The sequence below is a fragment of the Osmerus mordax genome, chromosome 18, assembly GCF_038355195.1.
Source record: "Osmerus mordax isolate fOsmMor3 chromosome 18, fOsmMor3.pri, whole genome shotgun sequence".
In the NCBI taxonomy this organism is placed as follows: domain Eukaryota; kingdom Metazoa; phylum Chordata; class Actinopteri; order Osmeriformes; family Osmeridae; genus Osmerus; species Osmerus mordax.
Genome location: NC_090067.1, coordinates 7,793,987 through 7,805,549, shown reverse-complemented (window position 1 = coordinate 7,805,549; position 11,563 = coordinate 7,793,987). Strand labels below are relative to the sequence as shown.

Here is an 11,563-nt window from a genome sequence, read left to right as displayed (position 1 = left end):
CATCATGGGAACTGTGGTTTTTATACTGTAGGTTTAACTACAAAAGGAATCTCATTCAAGACCCTATGGCCGGATCTTAGGAAACACGAGGGTCTTCATGTTCCTAAGACTCTGAGGGCATCCGTGGATCAAGGGAATAATAATCTCCTCTGACTTGTGGATGTTCTGACCCTGGAGAACTAACAAAACCCGCTCTCTTTTCACTGTCTTTGAACTTTCTCATCTAGCTTCAAGGGAAGCACTGTTAATCTATCTGTCTATTCGATCTATCCTTCCCTATCTGTTTATTTGCTGTCTTCTGTCTGTGACTTTATGTGGATTTTTGTCCTGACCAAGGAATTGTCCTATCTTATCTGTGCTTGATTGGTCTTGTCTGGTGCAATGTAACAGATGGGAGCAGTCATCAAAGTGTAAACCCTGTCGTCCTAAAACTGGATTTCAAAAATATATTTGATTGGGACTGTCTTGCTTAAATGTCAGGCAGAAAGCTGTTGTTCCAGAACTCCCCTCTCTCTTGCCTTCTATGAGGTGTCTCCTTTTTAAATTCCTCTTGACCTTGCATATGCAAGTCTCCTATATGTCATCCTGGTTCTAACTCAGCACTCAAGCGAACTGTTAAACCTTTCTCCACCTCCACCCTTCCCTCTCTCCTTTCCCCCCTCCCTCTCTCCTTTTCTTTCTCTCCTCTCTCCCTTCCCTACTCTTCTCAAGCCCTTTACTTCTAGTCTGGAGGGGCTCCCTTTTTCCCTCATCCGCCACCTCTTCTCCCACCGCTCCACCCCTGTCTCCCCAATCGTGGAGGACACATCTTTATTCATGGGGTATTTGAAGGGCTGGGTTGGCTGAGTTCACAGTCAAAGCAGGTTGGGTTGTGGCTGCGCTTTTTTTCCATACCAAATATTTGTTGCTGGTGAGTCATCATGAGTGAGAGAATCCATTCTGACATTGCTGAATGTGCTCTGCTGCATTTCAAACCGGTGATGAGGTCATTCGGCTCCACGCTGCCTTCCTGCCGTTTTCTTTCCCCTTCCTCTGCTCTCTGTCTCCTGGCCGATGAGACTGTTTCAGTGAGAAACGAGGCCCCTTTGCCCGATAGGTTGATGAGGCTCACCTCTACGAGCACACTTGGGCGATGAGGTCATTCAATTGCACAGCCAGTCACGTCTCCCTCCCGTTCCTTATCGAGCAGATGTCCCATTGGCGGATCTGACTCACCTCTGCCTTGTCACGTGGCTGTGCTGAGAAGAGCGAAGACTGGGGGGATTTCTGTAAAATAATCTGAAGCCTAACTAAACACTTAATAGACGAGACCGTTCAGGGGCAGTATAAGATAAGACTCGAATTTGATCTGGCCTTGTCGAGTAATAATACATTGAAGTTCATCTAAAGTTATTCCCTGATTGCTGGTCGTATTATTTGAATGTCTCCTAATGTAAGACTTCCTCCTTTCCTCTCCCCTCCCTCCGTTCCACCCCCTCCCCAGATGAGCTCATTCAGCACGCGGGCGCTCACGCTCCTGTCCTCCGTGTTCGGGGCGTGCGGCCTGCTCCTGGTGGGTGTGGCCGTGTCCACAGACTACTGGCTGCTGATGGAGGAAGGCATCGTGCTGCAGCAGAACCAGACCACCGAGGTCAAGATGGCGCTGCACTCGGGCCTCTGGAGGGTTTGCTTCGTCGCAGGTGAGGGAGGAGGAGAGGGAAGGGCGGGGACGGTGGAAGGGGGAAGAGGAGAAGGAAGAGGTGGGGGTGGTGGGAGGAGGAGGTGGCGGTGGAGGAGTAGGAGACAAAGGAGGAAGCGTGAGGAGGCAAGTTGGTGGAGGAGGAAGAGAGGGGCCGAATGGAGGAGCTACAGAGAGGTTGAGGGCGTAGCTGTGGTGAGATACTCACATTGGTGTAGCATTATTCTGCCTGAGTTCTCAGACAGTGGGGGTCGATAGATACACACACATACACGGGAACACACCCACACGCGCCTGGCCATGCCAGGTCCTTGCTGGTGTCCCTTGGGGAATGATGACATGTTTGTTTCTGTGTGCGTACGTGTGCGTTTGTGTGTGTGTGCACCTGTGTTTGTGCGCGTGCGTGAGTGTGTTTGTGTGCGTGACAATGTGTTTGTGTGTGGTTTTCCTGGTACAGAAGGTGGGAGGTGAAACATTTGCCTGTCATGCGGAATGTGTGTGTCCTAGACGACTGTTGACCTCTGTGTGTGTGGGGGCGGTTTGTGTCCTCTCCTTCCTCCATCCCAGGGTCATGACTGCCTCTCTGTTTCTTCCTCTGCTCTGTGCCAACCTGATTTTTATTCTCTCACTGTCCTCTCTCACTCCCCTCCCCTCTCTATCTCTCACTCCTCTCTCTCTCTCTCTCTCTCTCTCTCTCTGTCTCTCTCTCTCTCTCTCTCTGTCCTCTCTCACTCCCCTCCCCTCTCTATCTCTCACTCCCCCCCCCCCCTCTCTCTCTCTCTCTCTCTCCCTCAGGAGCTGAAAAGGGGAGGTGTGTAGCATCCGAATATTTTTCAGCAGACACCGAGATTGAGATCACGACGGAGAACACAGCCAACATTCTCAGTAAGCGGCGCTTCTGCTCCACGACACGTTTTCTAACACCTCACTGTAGTGACATCAACACCCAGATGTGGTAAGGTCATACCTTCAAGACACGGCTGACCCCTGTTATCTAACTGAACTGAACTGCAGCCAGTTGGGAGTTTGAGACTGAAGAGGGACAAACAGAAGAGAGCAAGACATGCACAGCTCACTTGCTTTGTTTGGGTATTTGATTTCTTTAAGGACTTTAAAGTTCATTTACACAACCGACTACTCGTCTGGATCATGTTAAGTATGCAAACACCAGGGTGTTTTACTGGACACTAAGATTGCTGTACTGCAGTTCTAAACTCCATGCCTTGGAGGTTTGTGAGTGTGTAAAAGGCCTCCCCAGTTCCCATGGTACACCCACTGCATCCCACAACCGCTTAAATGATTTACAATGTTGAAATGTAGACCTTCGTGGAGCTGCTGTAGTTTTGGAGAGCATGGTAGGTTACACAGAGGATTCTACGGAGGGCCTTCTGCATCCACCTGGCTCAGGCCTACTGGTAGGTCAGCACACCCTCCCTCCAGAGATGTACACACACCTGCCTCAGACTGACGCCAGCTACACACCACCTTTTTATGGGATTCCAATCTCTTGATTGACAGGTGATGCAATTGAAGGGGATTCAAAAGAAGGATAATCCCCCTGTGCCTCTGTTGTATGATATTGTGTAAGACGGGAGTTGCAGTGGATCCATGTGATTCGTTCATGGTTGCGTGAAGAGATGAATGAAATAATAGATGTGCGAGTTATTTTAGTTATTTAATGACCAGTTTCAGGCCTCACCTCGATGGAGCCTCTTCTCTCTATTGATTTGTCTCCTTTGTGTAAACCTGATCATTTATGGATACTCTTAATAAAAAATGAATTATAGCTGGAGGGTGATGTCAGGGTTTAATAATGTGTCTCTAGATGCTGTGTAATTCTATATTGTGTAATATGTAATGATCACAGTGGAAGTACTGTACCAACTAGTTCTTACAGTCTATTTTCTCCTCTGGCACCCTACTCCCCCCCCCCCCCTCCCCCGCTCTCAGAAATGGTGAGGACAGCCACGCCCTTCCCCATGGTGTCCCTGCTCTTCGTCTTCACCGCATTTGTCATCAGCAACATCGGACACATTCGGCCCCAGCGCACCATCCTGGCCTTCGTCTCTGGAATCTTCTTCATCCTCTCAGGTCAGGGGCCTGGACCTCCAGATGTCCTTTCACACACACACACACACACACACACCACTCACGGACAGTCCACTGACTTTCACACACAAGCTTGCCTTCAAGAGGACTTTGCAGTGGACTGATGCAAATAATTTTTTTCATCGACCTTGATAGATATAGAGCAGTATGCTACAGTGGGAGCACTACTGTGTGCATTACATGAGACCCGTACTGCAATAATGTCCTTTATAGGGGCTCTATTGTGTATTGTATGGTGTAGGTAATTGCTTAAATATAGGCTTCATGAGTAAAACAGTACAAATACACCGATTGGTTAATGATGATGAGGCAGAGAGGCTGATTGGCTGATATGGCTGATTGTAGAGTGTTTAGATTGGAAGGTAAATGGCTAAAATCATTCCAATTGGATGTTGTTTTTGTGTGTGTGTGTGTTTTTTTCCTCACTTGGTTAAAAGGATTGATCCACAAATTGGTGCAGAATGGATGACATCATCTGTTTGGGATGACACCATCTTTTGTGGATGATATCATCCGTTGGCTATTTTAGGTGTGGAGTTGTTAGCTCACAGATGCTAACCTAGCATGGGACTGTCCTCTACGCTGCTGACCATGCAGCTCTCCTCTCTATGCCAGTGACCTCTATCAGAATCACTCGGAGTCCTTCAGCAGCACATGGCAGAAACAAACTGTAGCTACCATCTTGGTTTATCTGTTGAATGCTAACACAAGGAAGTGCATAGTTGTTCTTTGTCATAGTCAGAGGATGCTTACGATACCGGTTTAGAGGAGCTTAGACATCAGGCTCAGCTTGTTCTGCAGTCGACCATCTTCACTTCATCATCACTGCGACAGTGGAAGTACAAGTCACATCTTTTCTCTTTCACTTTCTTTCTCTGTGTGTCTCTCTCTTTCTCTCTGTCTCTCCCTATTAGTCTGTGTACCACTAAGCATCCAGGAAAATAAATTAAGTATAGAGCCTATGGTGTGGCCTGGTCATTATTTAGTCAGTGTGCATCGCAAAATGTTTTGTTGTTTGTTTTTTTAACCATCAAGTTGGGTACAAAAGAAAAGAAAAACACAGAGCCTTCAGATAATGAGTCCCCATACTCATTTGGAGAGATCGACTGAACATTCTCACAGAACTGAGTTTTCAGTGGGTTTTTTTCTCTTCTTTTATTATTTTTTGGAGTAATTTTAACAATCGACATTGCTGGCCGCTGTTGCTAGGCATCACACTGTTCCATTCGTTGCATGTCTTAGTCCAGAAGCCAACACATCTAGCGTACATTGTTTACTGTGGTCACTGTGGACTGTCTCTTTATCGACATTTCATTTCAGAGAGAAATAATAGTTTGCTGGATCAATTGTCATTCTGTTCCAGGTTGAGTTCTTATACGTAATAGTTGTTTATGACCAAGAGACCACACTAACAAAGTAGGGCACAGACACACACACACTTAAACACACACACAAACACACACACACAAACACACACCTCAGGAGCAGCTTAGCAAGGGGACATCTCCCTGCTAGCCGTCTGTCCTCCCACGCAGAGAGACTGCTGTGAAAGAGATGGGAGCGAGGGAGAAGAGAGAGAGAGATGGGGGGGGTGAAACAGACAGGAATGGAGAGCTTTCAGAAAAGAAGAGGAGGAGGAGGAGGAGGAGGAAAGGAGAAGGAGGACACTTCAGCATAGCACTTCCTGCTGAGACTTGAAGGGGCAGTCAGGTCACCGTTTCCCATGAGCCTCTTGGGCAGGCTGGCTGGCCCCTGGCCCTGCCCTGCTGCTGCATCTCCTGCTGCTGTTGTTGATAAGAATGTTGGTGTTGATGACGTTGTTGTTGATGATCCTGCAGTTGTTGATGATGTTTTTGATGATGATGATGTGTTGCTGGTAGCTGGTAAAGGCTGCTCTGTGCTGGCTTGCTCGTTAGTGGATGAAAGGAAGGAGGGATAGATGGAGGGATTGGAGGGTCACCTGCAGTGGCCAGGCAGTCTGGAGAGAAATATATATATGGTATTTTTCCTTGCTTCCTTTTTTCCTTCTTTCCTTCTTTCCTTCTTTCCTTCTTTCCTTCTTTCCTTCTTTCCTTCTTTCCTTCTTTCTTTCCTTCCTTCCTTCCTTCCTACCTCCCTTCGTTCTTTCCTTCCTTCCTCCCTTCCTTCCTTCATCCCTTCCTTCCTTCCTTCATCCCTTCCTTCCTTCCTTATTTACCTTCCTTTCCTCCAACCATTCCTCTCTGCTCTTGTTTGTGTCCAGTTGTGGGGAGTTTCTTCTTCTATTTATAGTCTTAATGAGGCTAACTTGTGTGATGGTGTTGGTGCAGATAGAGAATGTCTGTGTCTTTCACACACTCAGCTGTTTTGGCCGGTAATGAGCATCAAGGCAAAGACGCAGTCAAGACCTAAGGAGGTCCATCTGTACTAGGATGTACTGTCCTGAACACTGGTTAGTCCATCTGTACTAGGATGTACTGTCCTGAACACTGGTTAGTCCATCTGTACTAGGATGTACTGTCCTGAACACTGGTTAGTCCATCTGTACTAGGATGTACTGTCCTGAACACTGGTTAGTCCAGCTGTACTAGGATGTACTGTCCTGAACACTGGTTAGTCCATCTGTACTAGGATGTACTGTCCTGAACACTGGTTAGTCCAGCTGTACTAGGATGTACCGTCCTGAACAGCTGTCCCTGTGTCAGACCTTCTTAAATCTACAGTTTGGATCCAGGAAGAACTACTGGGTACCATCATGGTTCCTTTGCTGGGTGGCTTGGGAAACCTGGGGAACCTCTTTCCTCTAAGAAAGAAGCGTTCCTCATGTGCATCTTTCAGAGATAATCAAAATCATGTTACAGTGTGGTGTATGCATGTTATATAATTCATAAATCTCCCTCTCCCTAATGAATGGCACACAGCTGTCTCTCTGTTTTATTTTATGGGGGTAGATCACTGGGGTTGTAGTCTGGTGTTTGTGATTCCATCCCAGCAGTGTCCTGGGCATTCTCTGTCTATGTGCCGGTCCAGAAGGGTGCTGTGTCACTTTATGACAGATGTTTCTGCATGCCGCACAGTCTGCATCCAGTTGGAATGTTTACCAACCAGCTTAGTCTCTCTCTCTCTCTCTCTGTCTCTCTCTCTCTCTCTCTCTGTCTCTCTCTCTCTCTCTCTCTCTCTCTCTCTCTCTCTCTCTCTGTCGCTCTCTCTCCCGCCCCCTGCATGTTCACACTCTCTGACCCCCCTCCCCCCACCCCACCCACTCTTGCCCCGGGTCTCTTTCTCTCTCTTTTCCCCATCGTTCCTCCTCTCTCTCACTCTTTCTTTTGCGGTCTCACTCTCTTTCTCTCATGCATGCCCCCCCCTCTCTTGCAGTTTCTCACATACTCCTCTCTGTCTCTCTCTCTCACACACACACACACACTCCCCTGTATCTCACATACCAATCTCCGTCTTTTCCTTCCAATCTCCCTTTTATTCTCCCCCTGCATCTACCCTCCCTCCCTCCCTCTGCTTTCCCTTCCTCCCTCATCCCCTCTTCTCTTCTCTGTATCTCAGGCCTCAGCCTGGTGGTGGGTCTGGTCCTCTACATCTCCAGCATCAACGACGAGGTGATGAACCGGCCAAGAGAGCCAGAACAGTTCTTCCACTACCGCTACGGCTGGTCCTTCGCCTTCGCCGCCTCCTCCTTCCTCCTCAAAGAGGTGGGGCCCCCTCCCGCGCTCCCTCCACCCGTCTGTCCATCCCCACCCACCCACCCTCATCCATCCATCCTTCCATCCCCACCCTCCCTCCGCGGCTAGCCTGCCCACCTACCGTAAACAGTGCAACACACATGCGAGCATACACACAGACATGCACACAAGTAGAAACATACGTACAGTAGGTACACATACACACGCACGCACACACAGTCTTAGAACACCCAGCATCAATATTCATGAACGTTAATAGCGCATCACTTCAGGGTAACAGCTCTGTCGCAGCGCAGCTTAAACACCCTGCTCTTCTGTTGTCATATGAATACTATACACCAGGGGGCATTCTACAGCACTCTACAGAGGAAGGAAGGGGGGGGGGGGGGGGGGTTGGAGAGAGAGCGATAGAGATGGGGTAGATGGAAAGAGAGTGGGTGGGGAGAGAGTGAGTGAGTGATGCAGGGTAAAGAGAAAGCAGGAGACAGAGCATGGGAGACCGAGAGAGGAAGAGAGAAAGAAAGAAAACAGGAGAAGGAGAGAGAGAGAGAGAGAGAGAGCGAGAGAGAGAGAGAGAGAGAGAGAGAGAGAGAGAGAGAGAGAGAGAGAGAGAGAGAGAGAGGAGAAAGAAAAAAGGAGAGGAAGAGAAAGGGAGAGGTAGGGGCACAGAGAAACCATGAGAAAGATGGAGAAAGAGACGGAAAGACACAGACAAAGACATGAGGTATCCCTCTGTCGAGTTCAGGCACAATGTCGAGAAATGTGCTGATGAAGAGCGGATGTGGTATGAATGTCGCGAAGACACTGTGCGACATGACGGCATGTTTGATAATGAGTTATTACACAGAGGAGAGGTATAGTTGCGTCTCAGCACTATGATAATGACTGTTACAGCAACACTGCAGGGATAGTGTTGTTGCTGACACGCACCATCACTGTTGAGAGGAAAAGAGAGAGAGCAGGGGGGGAGAGGGAGAGGGGAGAGAAAGGAGGAGGGGGGATAAGGTGAAAGAGAGAGAGAGACAGTGAGAGAGAAATAAAAAGAGAGAGGGAGCTTTAGAGTGCAGATATTTCATACTTATGGTATGTTATTGAAGCCTCCAATGTAAGCATGTTATTGAGTTTCACGGTCTGTCATTCCATCCAACTTGTATTATTGTATTACATCTCTACGCGCTCCATCTCGTTCCATCTCTCTCTCTTTTCTCTCTCTCTCTCCCAGGGGGCAGGAGTGATGTCCGTCTACCTGTTCATGAAGCGCTATGCTGAGGAGGAGATGTACAGGCCCCACCCAGCCCTCTACCGCCCCCGCCTGTCGGAGTGCAGCGACTACAGCGGCCAGTTCCTCCACCCAGACTCCTGGCCCCCTCCCCAGCGGGGTCGCAGTGCTTCGGAGGTCTCCAGCGACATCTCCATCCAGCTCAACCAGACCCCCCCACCGCCACCCCCCAAGGGCAGCTCCTCCCAGCAGACCCCCTCCTCGGGGCCGTCCTCAGGGGCCAGTTACCAGCTCCAGCCGGCCTCCTCCTCCTCTTCCTCCTCTTACCCGCACTCCTCCCACCCCCTTCACCCCTCCCACCCCCACTCCTCCCACCCCAGCGGTCTCCCGTCCCAGTCTGTGTCCATGGGCATGCCGCCCTCTGCCGTGCCCCCCCCTCGGTACCACACACACATGCGCATGAGCGCCTCGCCATGCTAGATGGAGGGAGGGCAAGAGGGAGACAGGGAGGGAAGGAAAAGGGGGAGGGAGAGAGCAAGGGGTATATAGCAGGGGATTGGCTGGATTATACAGTAAGGGCAACACAGAGACAGACAGATACACATAACCCAACACACACATACACACATTAAAGTTGTGGGAGAGGGTAGGTGAGTGCATTGGATGAAGATAGGATTTAGGAGTTCAAGGGCAGCGAGCAAAGAAGAGATGAAGGAGGAGGAAGGGATAAAGAGGAGACAAGATGAGGATGATTCCTAGTTGATGCTGTGCTTAAAGATGAAGAGAGACATTTTGAACAAACTTTCAAAGAGAAGGAGGGCATGAGGGTGGGGATGGGGAGGGAGGTATTATTACAGTATGTATCAGAGGGAGGAGGAGGAAGAAATTTGAGAAAGAGAGGTTGGGTCAGTTAAAGGTCGATTTAACTATACATTTGACAAGCACTATCGCTCACAAGAATCACAGCAACTTGTATATGCATAGAGATTTATACTTCAACTGTACATACATTTCTTTTACCTTACTCTCCAATGTCCTGGAAACTGAATCCAAACGTTTCAAACTTTAACCATGTTATGTCGTTCAAGGAATATGTTACTGTATGTTTACGTGACTCATTTTCGTACATGTTTGTATCTAAGAAGCAAGCTTACAGTAATAGAGAATGAATGTTAACCTTTTAAAGTGGGACACAGACCGAAGCAAAAAGCCCTTCCCTGTCTTAGAACATGTTCTGGTCAACATTCCATTTCTGCACCGCACAGAACATTCCTCAGAGAATCTTCTCAGAATATTAAAAATGCGTTCCAAAGTGCAGACACAAGCTGTTGGACCAGACCATGCTGTAAGAGCAGGTGTGGCTGGGCATTCTACAACTGTACATACAGAACCATACTAGAGCACTGCTCTGCTGTAACATCGAAACAACCATGAACACGGTACCAGCTCATAGGCTTTACAGAACCTCACTCTGGAAGCAAACACCAAAACTTTGGCATTCTCAATTTCTGTTTACATGCTGTTGACGTTGAAAAAAAAGAAGAAAACATTGTAGCAAACTTTCAATAGACAATTTGCATCTCTTAAGGTTATTTACGAGTGTTAAATATGAAAATGTTCACTTTACGACATAGAATCAGTGCTACAGTAACAGACCATACGAGACATATCCTGTTTTGAACGTCAATTCTCTCGTTAGCTTGAGCCTTCTTCTTTATAAATGTAGCACACTGCTGTTTTTAGCAGCAACATGGATGTGTAGCGCTAAGGGTATGTTTAGATCCTGTCATTACCAAAAATCTGATTCTGCCACTTAGCAGGGAGGTTGGCAAGGGGTGGACACATTATTTGGAAAGAGCTGTGATCAACACCGGTTCTACGTGCAGTAACTATCAACATACAATCAGCTCCACCTTCGGGGATGTGCAACATTTAGCTATGGTTATGGTCAAGGTTATAGTTACAGTAGTCTGATGAATGTTTTTTGATAGTTGAGCATCTATGAAGTCACTGATTGGCACAAGAGAGGAGTGATTTTTGGAAATGTTTACTTTTTATTAATGCGGACTGTCCAACTATCTGTGATCTGTGTGTGGGTGTGTGTGTGTGTTTATGTTGTAATGTATGTATGCAGACTACCCACTGCTATACATGTTTACATCCAACTCCCACGTTTTTGTGTAAACTTTACAGCCAACTTTACACTCAATGCAATCAATACAACCCAGCTGTAAAAAGACTGCTTGGCCTTCAGTTACTACCACCACTATTCCAACAGTAGACGGTAAAAGGAAATATTGTGGCCATTATCATGTTTATTTACGTCTGTGAAAACGACAATACTGTAAAGTACTTTGAAACATGACATACAACTACTGCAGAGATTTACCATGAGAACACCAATGTCAAGGTGTTTTAGAAAATGTTTCTCATTGGACATCTGCAAGATAGGCCTCCATGTTTATGATACGATTGTACTGTTAAAGGGAGGTTTTCTCTAGCGCCCTCAAGTGGACGTGACTAGAGAGGACCAGGTGGCACCTTAGGAAGAAACTATCATGTACGCTCTTACATAAAACCACAACAATTGCTACAAATATGAACACGATAAAGATATTATAGTTTTAACTGTCTGACTTACTGAATTATTCATCTCATATGTAATTAGAGTTTATACATTTACATTTAAAAAAATTCATGCGGAAATTGAAAAGCTCCAAACACAGGTTCTTCATCTTTTGAGGTCTGGATAAACATAACTGACTCCACTGTAGCCCTTGGCTTTACAGTTACATATAGTGCAGAAATACATGTGGAAAACTGTAGACCTGGGAACATATTTCTTTTTGCACATTCATGTGATATATGTAAGTCTATGTTTCA

General features: G+C 47.2%; 1 protein-coding gene across 2 annotated transcripts; it reads left to right on the top strand.

Annotated features, from left to right (window-relative positions):
- Positions 1–1,483: 1,483 nt before the first annotated feature.
- Positions 1,484–9,160, top strand: cacng7a (calcium channel, voltage-dependent, gamma subunit 7a). 2 transcript variants are annotated; one of them, XM_067255183.1, is made up of 6 exons: positions 1,484–1,679; positions 2,474–2,563; positions 3,629–3,769; positions 7,325–7,470; positions 8,684–8,914; positions 9,107–9,160. In XM_067255183.1, the coding sequence occupies exons 1-6, from the start codon at positions 1,484–1,486 to the stop codon at positions 9,158–9,160; spliced, it is 858 nt and encodes a 285-aa protein (XP_067111284.1). The 2 variants fall into 2 exon arrangements, with proteins under 2 accessions (XP_067111284.1, XP_067111283.1); XM_067255182.1 differs by having other exon boundaries at positions 8,684–9,160.
- Positions 9,161–11,563: the final 2,403 nt, after the last annotated feature.